At 41.1% G+C, this 13,743-nt stretch overlaps 1 protein-coding gene across 6 annotated transcripts in view; it reads left to right on the forward strand.

Moving 5' to 3' along the window:
* The first annotated feature begins 53 nt into the window (after positions 1-53).
* Positions 54-13,743, forward strand: part of CEP63 (centrosomal protein 63) — a 56,654-nt gene continuing 42,964 nt past the window's right edge. Inside the window, exons 1-5 of one of the 6 annotated variants that reach the window (XM_021707686.1) lie at positions 54-412; positions 1,345-1,382; positions 2,787-2,917; positions 4,958-5,024; positions 7,886-7,954. In XM_021707686.1, the coding sequence (XP_021563361.1) occupies positions 7,908-7,954 (47 nt within the window). In that variant the 5' untranslated portion in view covers positions 54-412; positions 1,345-1,382; positions 2,787-2,917; positions 4,958-5,024; positions 7,886-7,907. Of the gene's footprint in view, positions 413-830; positions 1,383-2,786; positions 2,918-4,957; positions 5,025-6,682; positions 7,273-7,885; positions 7,955-13,743 lie in introns of those variants that run through there. The other 5 variants (XM_008048383.2, XM_008048378.1, XM_008048382.2 and 2 more) reach the window with 5 other exon arrangements.

Genomic DNA, 13,743 nt, shown 5'->3' on the forward strand with positions numbered 1-13,743 from the left:
GGCCCCTGGGCAGTGTCCGGAGCGCTGGTCAGGACGGCAAAGGAGGCCTCGAAGTCAAGATGGGCAGCGAGTCGCAGACCCGGATCCTGCCCTTGGACGCGGTCGATGCAGCCGCCAGAGCCCGCGTGCGGGTCGTACCGGGTCCAGGAGTCGAGGACCGCGGCCCGGCGCCTCCCTTCCCACCGCGGTGTGGATGCTGAGCTGTCAGCCGTCCACGCTCCCACGGCTGCCTCCTTTTCGGCGGCCTGAAGTTCGGCTCGAGCCAGTCGTTAACACGCGGTTCCAGTAGTGGATTTCGCGGACTTCTGGCCTGGACGCCACCGGGGCTTCTCCCCAGAGAGCCTGGTTTTTCAGCTTGACGAAACCGCAGTAATGTCACGACACCTGTGGGCCTTAATAGAATTTCCTTCATGTCAGTATCCCGTTGGGTCCAGGTTTCTTCCGCTCTCCCAGAAATGTCTCCAGCTCGTCTCAACCAAAATCCCACAGGGATCTGCCTTTTGCACTTGGTTGATGCACTTTTTATGTTTTTTATCTGTCACCATCCCCTCATTGCCTTTGAGAGACCCAATTGGTGGTCTCTCGGATTTTGAAATTTGGGTTTAACACCTTGCTTCTCCTCGCCGTTTCACATTTAGCTGATTGTATCTTTAAACGTGTATCTCTGTTCTCTTTGTGTCTTCCAAGCCGGTGGTGAGATCTAGAACTGCCCTATCCAGGATAGTCGCCACCAGCCAGCTGTGGCTATTTAAGTGAACTGACATGAAATAAACGTAACAATTCAGTTGTTTTCAAGTGTTCAGTAGCCACAGTTGGCCTAGTGGTTGCTGTTTGAACAGTGCAATTATAAATTGCATTTTCATAATTGCAGAAAGTTCTATTGAACAGCAGTGATTCAGACACTTGATGAGATTTACCCTTAATATGTGTATTTTTTTTTTGGTGGGGTCAGAAGGAGGGTAGAAAATTGCATAGTTGGTGGAATATACTTCCTGTTTGATTAACTATCAGGGAAGTAAGTGAGGTCTGAGTTATTTGTCTTTTGTGACGTTGAGACTGAGTTTTGAAGTGGGTTCAGGTGCTGTCAGCTGAATCCCTCCATCGTGAAATTTCCCAAGACCTTTTCATGTAGTGTTCGTGAAGTCATCCTTCATGGGTTTAGGCTACCTGTGCTTATTGTGTTAGCAGCTGCCCAGTGATGATTTTCTCATCTGTCCTTCAGTGTTTATAACTGAGAATCTCTTAGGGAGAAGAACTTCCCACCATCAGCTGTTTAACTACCCTGAAATACAGTTTGTACAGGAAAGACAAGAAAAGCACTTAATTCTTTCCCTCTCTTTTCAGACTACAGTAATGAGTTGGTGGCCTAGCAACCTCCGAAGGTAACCGTGAGGGTTTTTGTCTTTAAAACTGTCATCACACACTGGTAGATGTTAATATGTTTAAGCTGTTTCGACATATTGCGGCCTTCTTTTTTTTTTTGAGTTGGAGTCTTACTGGGTCGCCCAGACTGGAGTGCAGTGGCCGCTCCCGGCCACCGCAGCCTCGACCTGCTGGGCTCCGGCAATCCTTCCGCCTCAGCCTTCCAAGTAGCTGGAACTACAGGCATGCGCTACCACGCCCGGCTAATTTTTTTGATTTATTGTAGAGATGAGGTCTCACTGCCCAGGCGGGTCTCGAACCCGCGGGCTCAGGCAGTTCACTCACCTCTGCCTCCCAAAGGTGCGGGATTACAGGCTGAGCCACCCAGCCCGGCTTGGTCTTTTTGTATATGCAGTTTGTCCTGTCTTTGGCCAGTGGGAGTCCCTTTAAGTTGGCTCCTATTCTATTTGATATGACCCATAGTTTTGGTAATTTTCTTGCTTTCTGATAAACCATTTTCCTGGTTCATTTATACATTTCTGGCCTCCAAAGAGCCCTGGCTGCTTTGCGTGGGAGATGGTATTGGGACCTGAGTGTGACTGGGTTGGCCACTGATTAGCGAGTTACAATGGCCGAGGTTAGGAAATACACTTTCTAAAAAGAGATGTTTGCAGAGTGTACAGTTTCCAATTTAAACTTAAGTTTTGCAGTTTTTAAAAAACACATTTGCTTTATATTTGTATCTTTTTCTCCTTTCTTTAAAAAGTCTTGGTGCCTACTGCCATTGATAGAATTACTTTTTTAATCCTATATTATATATAATGTAATGGTTGTAAATGATATTAATCTTATTGTTACCGATATGATTCCTGAATAGTTCTTAGGATTTCTTTGCAGATCTTTTTTATTCTTAGTATATGTGCCTCTAGGGATATGAACAGCACATTCACTGTGTTTTAAAGGCATATGGAAGAATTTGTTTTATGGTTAGTCGGTGGACTTGATATCTAATTGATTTATTGCATTTTGTTTCTGGTTTTTCAGGAATGCTTTTATTTTGATTTGTTTTATCATGTATAGAACATTAGCATGGTTCCTATAAAACAAGTACCTATGGAACAAGGTGCAAACAGAGACGTTTAGCTTTCATCCAATTTCTACTACTCTGTTTCTCCTCGTAGGTGTCATTTTTACTGGTTTTGGGAAAAAATGCACATAAAAGCAAATATATGTGGATTCACCCTCCTTCCTTTCTTAGACAAAAGATACTCTTTACATATGCTGTTTTGTATCTTGCTTTTCTCACCCCATGATGTATGCCGTGTAGCTCTCGCCATCGATGTATGTAGAGATTGTGATTTGCTTTTTACAGTGTCACGGTATTCCTCTGGTGGACAAATATTTAACTAGTTCCCTCTTGACAGGCGTTTGTGTGATTTCCTGCTATTACTATGCAGATAGTCCTGCAGGGAATATCCTTGTGCATATGTGAGTTTGCGTTTTTGCCAGCGTGTCTCTGGGATAGACTCCTGGAAGTCGCGTGACTGGATGGCAGGTGAGTGCCTGTGGTAGTTGCTAGGGTCGTCAAAACCTCCTCCCGAGTCCCTGTGCCATTCTGGGTTCCTACCCACAGCGCGTGGGAGTGCCTGTCGTCCCCGTCTGGTCATCAGAGTATGCTGTCACACTCCTAACTTTCGGTTAAACTGACACAGAAGCAAAGGCAACTCAGTAAGTTTAATTTGGGTTTCTCTTCTTATGAGCAAGGTTAGGCCTCTTTTCATATGCTTTAATGTTGTTTGTATTTGTTTTTCTGTGCGTTGCTTATTCATATCTGTTGCCCATGTTTTTGTAGATTTTTTTTCCTCCTAATTTTTATTGGCTCTCTATATATTTGGATAATTGTCCCTTTGCTGTAAAACTTGCAACCATTGTTATAATTTGTCTTTTAACTTGCTTACGGCATTTTTTTCATATAAAGTTTATTTGCATTTTTATGTACTCAGTCTTGCTCATTGTTATTCCTGGATTGTGAGTTAGAGTTTGGGCAGGTGTTTTTTTGTTGTTGTTGCTGTTGGTTGTTTTTTTTGAGTCAGGATATCACTGTGTTACTCAGGCTGGAGTGCAGTGGCATGATCACGGCTCACTGCAGCTTTAGATTCAAGTGATCCTCCTGAATCAGCCTCCCGAGTAGCTGAGACTACAGGCATCTGCCACCATGCCTGGCTAATTTTTTAAAGAGACGAGGTCTTGCTATGTTGCCCAGGCTGGTCTTAAGCAATCTCTTGCCTCAGCCTCCCAAAGTGCTGCGATTGCAAGCATGAGCCACTGTGTTTGGCAGGACACATTTTTTTTTTTGAGTTGGAGTTTCACTCTGTCGCCCAGACTGGAGTGCAGTGGCCGCGGCCACTGCAGCCTCTACCTGCTGGGCTCCGGCAATCCTTCCACCTCAGCTTTCCAACAATTTTTTTTTTAACTGTTTGTTTTTGAGTTGGAGTCTCTGTCACCCAGGCTAGAGTGCAGTGGCACACTCATAACCACCCTGGCCACGACCTGCGGGACTCAGGTGATCCTTCTGTCTCAGCCTTCTGAGTAGCTGGAACCACTACCATGCCTGGCTAATTTTTTGATTTATTGTAGATACACGTCTTGTCAAGTTGCCCAGGCTGGTCTCGAACCCCTGGACTCAGGCAGTCCTCTTGTCTCCACCTCCCAAAGTGCTGGGATTGCAGGCATGAGCCACCACACCCGGCTGGACAAGTTTTTTTTGTTTTTTGGTTTTTTTTGAGTTGGAATCTCACTCTGTTACCCAGACTGGAGTGCAGTGGCCGCTCCCGGCCTCCGCAGCCTCGACCTGCTAGACTCCGGCGATCCTTTCCCCTCAGCCTTCCGAGTAGCTGGAACTACAGCCACGAGCTGCCACGCCTGGGTAATTTTTAATTTATTGTAGAGATGAGGTCTCATCAAGTTGCCCAGGTGGGTCTCGAACCTGCGGGCTCAGGCAGTCCACTCACCTCGGCCTCCCAAAACGCTGGGATTACTAGGCTGAGCCACCGAGCCCGGCCTGGACAAGTTTTTTAAAAGTTTATTTTTATTTTGAAAAATTTGTCTAATACTTTATCTGCTGACTTCCCCCCTTAAGTTTAGTGAGGAGCCTTTCTGGGAAATGCTAACTGATACTGGTGGTTCATTGCAACAGCCATGGTTTACTGGCCATAGTATATCTGACACACATAATAGATCTTTGTGCTGACAATGGCACCGAGACAGGTAAAGGGACAGAGCGTTTTCATCCTCCTTTAGACTTGAAGTAGGCATGTTTCTTCTCTTAGCATGTAGCATTTATTCATAACTCTGTCTGGAGTTTTTATTTTCTTCCTGTCTTGTTTTGTGAGTAATTTGATCTTGGGCATATACTCTGATATTTTTCCTGATCTGTAAAATGAGGTTAAACTAGTGCTTTTTACCTCTTAAATTCTATGTTAATGAATTTCAAAGAGCGCCTATTATCAGACATTTTATTTGCATTTGTTTCTCTCACGTTTTAAGTGTTTTCCCCATTCCCCAGAGTTGATGCAAAAACCTGTATTTCCTTTAGCCATCCAGTTCCAGATTTCATTGATGTAAGACAGCCTTCATGCCACAGGAGAGTTATAATTAATAAGGTTTGTTTGTTGATGTTTTGTTCTAACTGCAGAAACAAATAAGATTGTACTAATTGTGGAGGTATACATCGTCCATTTAGCCACTTTAGTATTTCATGCCAGGGTAAGGAGGGGCAGGTTATCCTATCGTATCTATTTCAATTTCTATCTAATATTCTAACAGGGAATATCTAACTTTACATAATTCTTTATCACATGGCACAGGCAAAGAAGGAATTGAAGGTGGCACAGTGTGTGGAGTTGAATGAGGAGGGTAAGGTTGTTGAGAAAGTAATCAGTGACATAGCCGTGAGCAGCTCAGGTGCCCGAGGTCCGCAAAAATCTGAGTCCTTGCACTTCTTACCTGATCCTCAGGCGTCTCGCAGGTAGTGAAGGTGTTGTTTAGGGAACACCCTGCACGGTAGTAAGTGTACTTCCACGGAGGATGTTGCCGGTCCCCCCTCCCCACCTCCCAGGTTTGTAAAACAGGGATCTCTTTGTCTCAGACAATTGTTTTGATTTCGGGAGTGGCGGTTTTTCTTATGTGGACTCTTTCATTGTGCCTCTGCCACCTGGTGGCCACGGTGGTGATTTTATCCTTGTCATTTTTTTAGTGCCAAGACATTGTTGAACCAAAAGAAGATATGCTGATATAGTATAAGATCTGGATTACTGTAAAATGTGTAAATATCGGACTTGGTTGGGACTCAAGTCATGCTCTCTGGCCTGAATCCCAGGACTGTAATTTGTAGTTTGTCATAGTCAAGTTATTTAAGCCTCCAAACTCAGTTTCCTCAAAGTAATTGTATCTTTTATGAGTGTTGTAAAGATTGAATTAGACAGTGTGTACAAGGCACCTGGGACGGTCGAACAGTCAATGGCTTTTAACTTTTATTATAAATATTGTTAATTATTAAATAGTAGTCATCTAGAAAATATGATCATCTATTGTATTACTAGATATATTAGTGTTTAAGAATAATGTGACCCAAAGAAGTATAATTTTGCTAATGATAATTTTGTGTAACTGTAGAAGCACTGTCGTTAGGAATAGCATTTTCCTGTGTATTTAAAAGTGTCCATATAGCTGTCAGGAAATGCTATCTACAGTGGATTTTTTCTCACTCTGTCGCCAGGCTGGAGTGCAGTGGCATGATCACAGCTTACCACAGCCTTGACCTCCTGGGCTTAGGCAAGCCTTCTGCCTTAGCTTCCCGAGTAACTGAGACTACAGTTGTGTGCCACCATGCCTGGCTTACAGTGGATATTGAATTGGCTATTAGAAGCCCTTGAAAAAACTGGAAGAAACTTCGGAGATTTTTGCTCCTGCCCCTTATTTTACAGATGCAAAAACTGAAGTCCAAGGACACAAAGCTAATTAGTTGTAGAGCAGTATATGCTGGTTCTCCACCTAGTACTGTGTGGACCATGTGCCACCTCCCACTTCTCCTCAAGTGGACCTAAACCTTGGTTTGGGGTTGATTTCATGGTTTGAAAAAAAGTGGAACAGAACGTGGAAAGCTTTTTCTTTAGGTTTTTATTTTGTGTGATGTTGGTGAAATATGTAGGATAAACCAACTAGAAAAAAAATCCTGCCGCGATATTTGTGCATGAATAGTTTAATACTCGAGTTGTTAGTCATAGATGCAAATTGGGCACTTGGTGGCTGTGTTTTCCAGGATTCTTGTTCTCCTCTGTCTCCGGAACACCTTGGGTTGGCGTCTGTCGCTGTATTTATCACACTAGCGGAGCGTTTTTGGCTAATTTTTTTCTGTCTCATCCATCACTATATATTGAGCTGTTAGTGCAACACCGAACTCCTAGTTGAATGAAAGAATCTAACTCTTGGAGCAATATACTGTCTAGATGAGGCATCTGGACAAAGGGGCAGAACCTTGGCACTGCAGCCTTTAGTTATCGTCTCAAGGCTTCAGGAGAAAGGGCCGTTCTCAGGAGGGGAAAGTGGTTTGGCACTGATGAACATTTTGGAGATTTGTGACGAAGGCACAGACTTCTCTCATCTGCACTTCCGGATTTCGGGGTCTTCTTTCTCCTCACTCTCACCTTCCTTCCTCCATGATACCTCTCCCTTTCATGGCAGTCTTCTGTCCCCCTCCCCTCTCTCTCTGCTGGACCCTTCCCTGTGGTCCTTCAGCTTGATGGAAGTAAAGGTGAGGGGAGTTGAGATAAGCTCAGTCACAAGCCCTGGGTTCTGGAGCTGCAGAGTTGAAGACAATTGGCTGTCTGCCCTGGAGTGATGGATAGTCTGGTAAGGAAAAAGAATGTGCAGCCCTCACTTGCAGTTGGGTGTACGTGCTGTGAGAGAGCCTGTTCAGGACCAGGCGCACTGCGGGGCAGAGGAGGGCAGGTGTTGTGGGAAGCTGCAGGCGCCTGTCTTTGGGGGGAGTAGGCGCTCCAATGAGGACCAGGGAACTCAGCTTCAGTGCATTTCGTCTTGTTTCCCGCCCGCCCTCCCTCCCTCGCTCTCTCCCTATTTCCCCTGACATGTGTAACCCTGATTTCTTTCTCTCATTTTGTAAGGGGATTTATGTTCATGTGTGTCTGCTGGCAAGATTCCAGCTCCACCCTGGCCCACCCTTACTTTAGGAACTAGGCCAAAAACAGTGAAGTATTTGATAGCAGTCATGTGGGGAGAGTTTCAACGGCAATTCAGATAATTGAAGCTATTTTCTTTTAGTCTGAGATTATTTGGCCTAATATTTCTTGCAGTGATATTCTTTGACTGTTTCTATAGTCATCTTAAGAAGTGCTGATTTTCTTGTTGTTTATATGTCTTCATTCACATTCTTAAGTTGTAAGTTAGAATGTTAAAATGTAGGAATTAATTTTCTCATGACTGATTTTTTTTTTTTTTTAATCAGTTACCAAAACAGAGGGAATTTGATGATGGAGGCTTTGCTGGAAGGAATGCAGAGTCGAGGGCCTGGTAGGTAAGTGTGCTTTTTTAAAATTACTTTTTGAATTGATCCATAATTACACATATTGATGGGGTATGTGTGATACTTTGCATGCATATGATGTGTAATGACCAAATCAGGGTATTTAATATACGCAACAGCTCTCACGTTCCTCCATTTATCATTTTTTTGTCTTGGGAACATTTCAGCTCATCTGGCTACTTAAAAGTGTACGGTGTACAGCAGAGGCTTAAGGAAAAGGCCTTACTGTCCTCGTCACCCTAAAGTGCTGTTTACTTAGTAGTCACCCTGCTGTGCTATTGAGCACTGGAACTTATTTTTCTGCCTAACTGCATGTTGGTGCCCATTAACCAACTTTCCTTTACCTTCCCCTCCCAGCCTGTGGTGACCACTCTTATACTCTCGTGCCTCCACGTGATCAACTTGTTCAGATTCCACATACGGATGAGAACGTGAATTTGGCTTTTGCTCATTTCACTTAATATAGTGACCTCAGCTTCATCCACGTTGGTGCCGATGACAGGATTTATTCTTTTTAATGGCTGAGTAGTATTTTATTGTACAGGCACACCACCTTTTCTTTATCCGTTCATCCGCCGATGGACACTGGGGGAAATTCCATATATTGGCTATTGTGACTAAAGCTGCAATCACCATGACAGTGAAAGACTGCTTTGAAAGACTGATTTCCTTTCCTTGGATGAAATACCCAAGGTTGGGATCGCTGGTGGTTCTGTTTTTAGTTTTTTGAGGAACTGCCGTATTGTTTTTCATAATGGCTGTACTGATGTACATTCTCACCAGTAGTGTATGAGTTCTCTTTTCTTCACATCCTCGCCAGCATTTATCTATTTATTTATTTGATGATAATCATTCTAAACTGGGGTAAGATGATACCTCATTTTGGTTTGGTTGTGCGTTTCCCTGATGGTTAATGATGTTGCGGATTTATTTCACATACCCGTTGGTTATTTGCATGTTTTCTTTTGAGAAAAGTTGATTCAGATCCTTTGCCCACATTTTAATAGAATTTTTTTTTTTTTGCTATTGAGTTGTGGTTTCTTGTATATTCTGTATGTTAGTCCTTTGTTGGATGGATAGTTTCTTTTACTCTTCAGTTGTCTCTTGACTCCGTTGATCGTTTGCTGTGCAGAAACTTTCGCGTTTAATATAGTCCCATTTGTCTGTTTTTGGTTTTGTTGCCGATGCTTTTGAAATCTGAGCCATAAAATCTTTGGTTAGACCACTGTCTCGAAGCGTTTCCTCTATGTTTTCTTGTTTATAGAAACAGGGTATTGCTCTGTCACCCAGGCTGGAGTGCGGTAGCATGATCATAACTCACTGCAGCCTCAAACTCCAGGGCTCAAGCAATCCTCCTGCCTCTGCCCTCCAAGTAGTTGGCATTACAGGTGTGAGCCTGTGCCTGGCCCCTTCTCTTCTAGTAACTTTATAGTTTTGAGTCTTACACAAAAAAGTTTTTAATCCATTTTGAGTTGACTTTTGTATAGAGTGTGATTTCATTCTTCTGCTTACAGATATCTAGTTTTTCCAGCACCATTAATTGAAGGGGTTATCCTTTTCCCAGTGTATGTTCCTGGCGCTTTTATTGAAAATCAGTTGTCTGTAAATTCATGGATTTATTTCTGGGCTCTCTGTTCTGTTCCATTGGTTGATGTGTCTGTTTTTATAACAATACCATGCTGTTTAGGTTACTATACTTTGGTAGTGTGTTTTAAAGTCAGGTAGTGTGATGCCTCCAGCCTCGTTCTTTTTGCTGAGGATTGCTTTGACTATTGAGGACCTTTTGTGGTTCCATATCAATTTTAGGATTATATTTTCTTTTTATTTTATTTATTTTTATTTTAAAGATGTGGGATACATTTCAGGGTTAGATATACAAATGTTTATTATGCAGGTACCCTTGTTGATGAAGTTTCTCGGCAGTTTCTCACTACTGCCAATCCCACCCACCCCACCCCCCCCGGCAGTTTCCCACTACTGCCAAGGATTATATTTTCTATTTCCGTGAAGAATGTAATGGGTATTTTGATAGGGATTGCACTGAATTTGCAGATAGCTTTGGATAGTATAGTCATTTTGACAGTATTTTTCTGATTCATGAACATGAGATATCTTTTCACTTGTTTGTGTCCTTTTCAGTTTCTTCCATCAGTGTTTTGTAGTTTTTATTATATAGATCTTTCACCTACTTGGTTAAGTTTATTTCTAGGTATTTTATTTTATTTTTTGTAGGTATTATAAATATAGTTGCTTTTTATGATTTCTTTTTCAGCTAGATTGTTATTGGCATATAGAAACTACTGATTTTTTGTGTTGATTTTGTATCCTGTAACTTTACTGAATCCTTTGATCTGTTCTAAGACTTTTTTGGTATAGTCTTTGTTTTCCTGTATATAAATTCATGTTGTCTATAAAGAGAGACAGTTTGACTTTCTCCTTTCCAATTTGGGTGCCATTTATTTCCTTTTTCTTGCCTGATTGCTCTGGCTAGGACTTCCAGTACTGTGTTGAATAGGAGTGATGAAAGTGTCATTGTAAGCATCATTGTCTTGTTCTAGATCTTAGATGAAAGGCTTTCAGCTTTCCCCCATTCTGTATGATGTTAGCTGGGAGTTTGTCATATATGGCCTTTATTATGTTGAGACATGTTCCTTCCATGCCTAATTTGTTGAGAGTTTCTTTCTTTCTTTCTTTCTTTCTTTCTTTCTTTCTTTCTTTCTTTCTTTCTTTCTTTTTTATCATGAAAGGATCTTGAATTTTATTAAATACCTTTTCTGTATCTGTTGAGATAATCATATGGTTTTTGTCTTTCATTTTGTTGATGTGATAAATCACATTTATTAATTTGTGTATGTTGAATCAGCCTTGCATTCCTGGAATAAATCCTACTTGATCATGATATGTTACCTTTTTGATGTGTTGTTGAATTTGATTTACTAGGATTTTTGCATCTGTATTCATCAGGATATTGGCCTGAAGTTTTATTTTTTTGTTGTGTCCTTGTCTGTTTATGACAAGGGTAAAGCTGGCATTGTTGAATGAGTTAGGAAGAATTCCCTCTTGTTAGTTTTCTGGAATAGTTTAGAAGAATTGTTGTTCGTTCTTTATAAATTTGGTAGTATTCAGCAGTAATACCACCAGGTCCTGGGCTTTTTTCTGTTAGGAGACTTTTTATTCCTGATTCAATCTTGTTACTTATTTTATTTTATTTTTTGAGTTGGAGTCTCACTGTGTTGTCCAGTCTGGAGTGCAGTGGCACGCCCCCGGCCATCACAGCCTCGACTTGGTGAGTCTGGTGATCCTTCCGTCTCAGCCTTCTGAGTAGCCAGAACTATAGGTGCGCACTACCATGCCTAGCTAATTTTTTATTTATTGTAGAGACGAGTTCTCGTCAAGTTGCCCAGGCGGGTCTCAAACCCTCTGGGTCAGGCAATCCACTCGCCTTGGCCTCCCAAAGTGCTGGGATGACAGGCTGAGCCGCCAATCTTGTTACTTGTTATTGGTCTGTTCAGATCTTCGGTTTCCTCCTGGTTCAATCTTGGTAGGTTATATTTGTCTAGGAATTTATCCATTTCCTCTGGCTTTTCCAATTCATTAGTGCATAGTTGTTTATAATAGTCTCTAATGATCCTTTATATTTTTGTGGTATTAGTTGTAATTATTGTTTTTTTTGTTTCTGATTTTATTTATGCCATTTTTCTGATTAGTCTAGCTAATGGTTTATCAATTTTGTTTATCTTTTCAAAAAACTAAATTTTTGTTTCATTGATCATATATATATATACACACACATACATATGTATGTATATATATATATACACACACACATATATATGTGTATATATATATACACACACGTGTGTGTGTGTATATTTATATATATATATATTTTGTGTGTGTGTGCACCTCTCTATTTTATGTATTTCTGCTCTGATCTTTATTATTTCCCTCCTGTTAATAATTTTAGTTTTGGTTTGTTCTTGCTTGGCTAGTTCCTTGAGGTATATCGTCAGGCTGTTATATTTGAAATCTTTCTACTTTTTTGATGTAGGTATTTATTGCTACAGAATTCCCTGTTAGCACTACTTTTGCTGCATCCCGTAGGTTTTGGTATGCAGCGTTTTCATTTTATTTGTTTAAATAAATTTATTTATTTTCTTCTTAATTTCTACATTGACCCAGTGGTTGTTAAGGATCATATTGTTTAATTTCCACGTATTGGTACAATTTCCAGAGTTTCTCTTGTTATTGATTTCTGGTTTTATTCCATTGTAGTCTAAGATACTTAATACAGTTTCAATTTTAAAAATGTGTTGAGACTTGTTTTGTGGCCTACCACATTGTGCACCCTGGACAATGTTTTATGTGCCAAAGAGAAGACTGTGTATTCTGCAACTGTTGGATGAAATGTTCTGTAACTGTCTTTAGGTCTTTTTGGTCTGTAGTGGAGAATAGGTCTGGTGTTTGTTGGTTTTCTATCTAGATGATCAGTCCAATGCTGAAAGTGTGGTGTTGAACTTTCCAACTCTTATTGTATTGGGTTCTATCTCTCTCTCTAGTTCTTAATTATATTTGCTTTGTGTATATGTGTGCTCCAGAGCTGGGTGCATATATATTTACAGAGGATAATATTACAGAGTTGTAATATCCTCTTGCTGAATGGATTCCTTTTTAATATGTATTATCTTCTTGGTCTCCTTTTATGTTTTTTTACTTAAACCTAAATTGTCTGGTGTAGGTGTGGCTATTTCTGCACACTTTGGGTTTCCATTGTGTAGAATATTTCTTCCCATCTCTTCACTTTGTTTATATGTATCTTCACAGATGAAGCGATTTCTTATAGGTGGCATATAGTTGGGTCTTGTTTTTTAAATCCATTCAGCCAGTCTGTATGTTTTAAATGGGGAATTTAAATTGTTTACATTCTGGCTTGTTAGAGATAGGTGGGGACTTACTCCTGTCATTTTGTTAACTGCTTTCTGATGACCATGTATATCCTTTGTTTTTTGTTCCTTCTTTTATTGTTTACCTTTATGATTTGCTAGTTTTTTTCTGTAGTGATAACATTCGACTCCTTTCCCTTTTTCATTTGTGAGTTTTGTGTGATTGCGTGTTTTCATGATAGTAGAGACCATCCTTTTGCTTCCGGATGTAGGACTTCCATAAGCATTTTTTGTGTGTCTGGTCTAGAGGTGATGAATTCTCTCAGTTTTTGCTTGTCTGGGAAATATTTTATTTCTCCTTCATTTTTTTTTTGAGTTGGAGTCTCACTCTGTCACCCAGACTGGAGTGCAGTGGCTGCTCCTGGCCACCACAGCCTCGACCTGCTGGGCTTTGGCGATCCTTCCGCCTCAGCCTTCCAAGTAGCTGGAACTACAGGTGCGCACTACCACACCTGGCTAATTTTTGATTTATTGTAGAGATGAGGTCTCACCAAGTTGCCCAGGCGGGTCTCGAACCCACGGGCTCAGGCAATTCACTCACCTCAGCCTCCCAAGGCGCGGGATTACAGGCTGAGCCACCGAGCCCGGTTTCTCCTTCATTTTTGAAGGATGATTTTATCAGCTATGTATCATATTCTTAGCTGGCACTTTGAGTGTTTCATTCCATTCTCACCTGACCTGTAATTTTTCCGCTGAGAAATCTGCTGTAGGTTTGCTGTGATTCTCTTTTATGTTATTTGATACTTTTCTCTTGCTGTTTTTAGAATATTTTGTCTTTGACTTTTGACAGTTTGTTTATAATGTGCCTTGGAGGAGACGTTTTAGGTTGACTCTATT

Source organism: Carlito syrichta, unplaced genomic scaffold, assembly GCF_000164805.1.
Source record: "Carlito syrichta isolate Samal-C Ts95f unplaced genomic scaffold, Tarsius_syrichta-2.0.1 Scaffold123386, whole genome shotgun sequence".
NCBI lineage: Eukaryota > Metazoa > Chordata > Mammalia > Primates > Tarsiidae > Carlito > Carlito syrichta.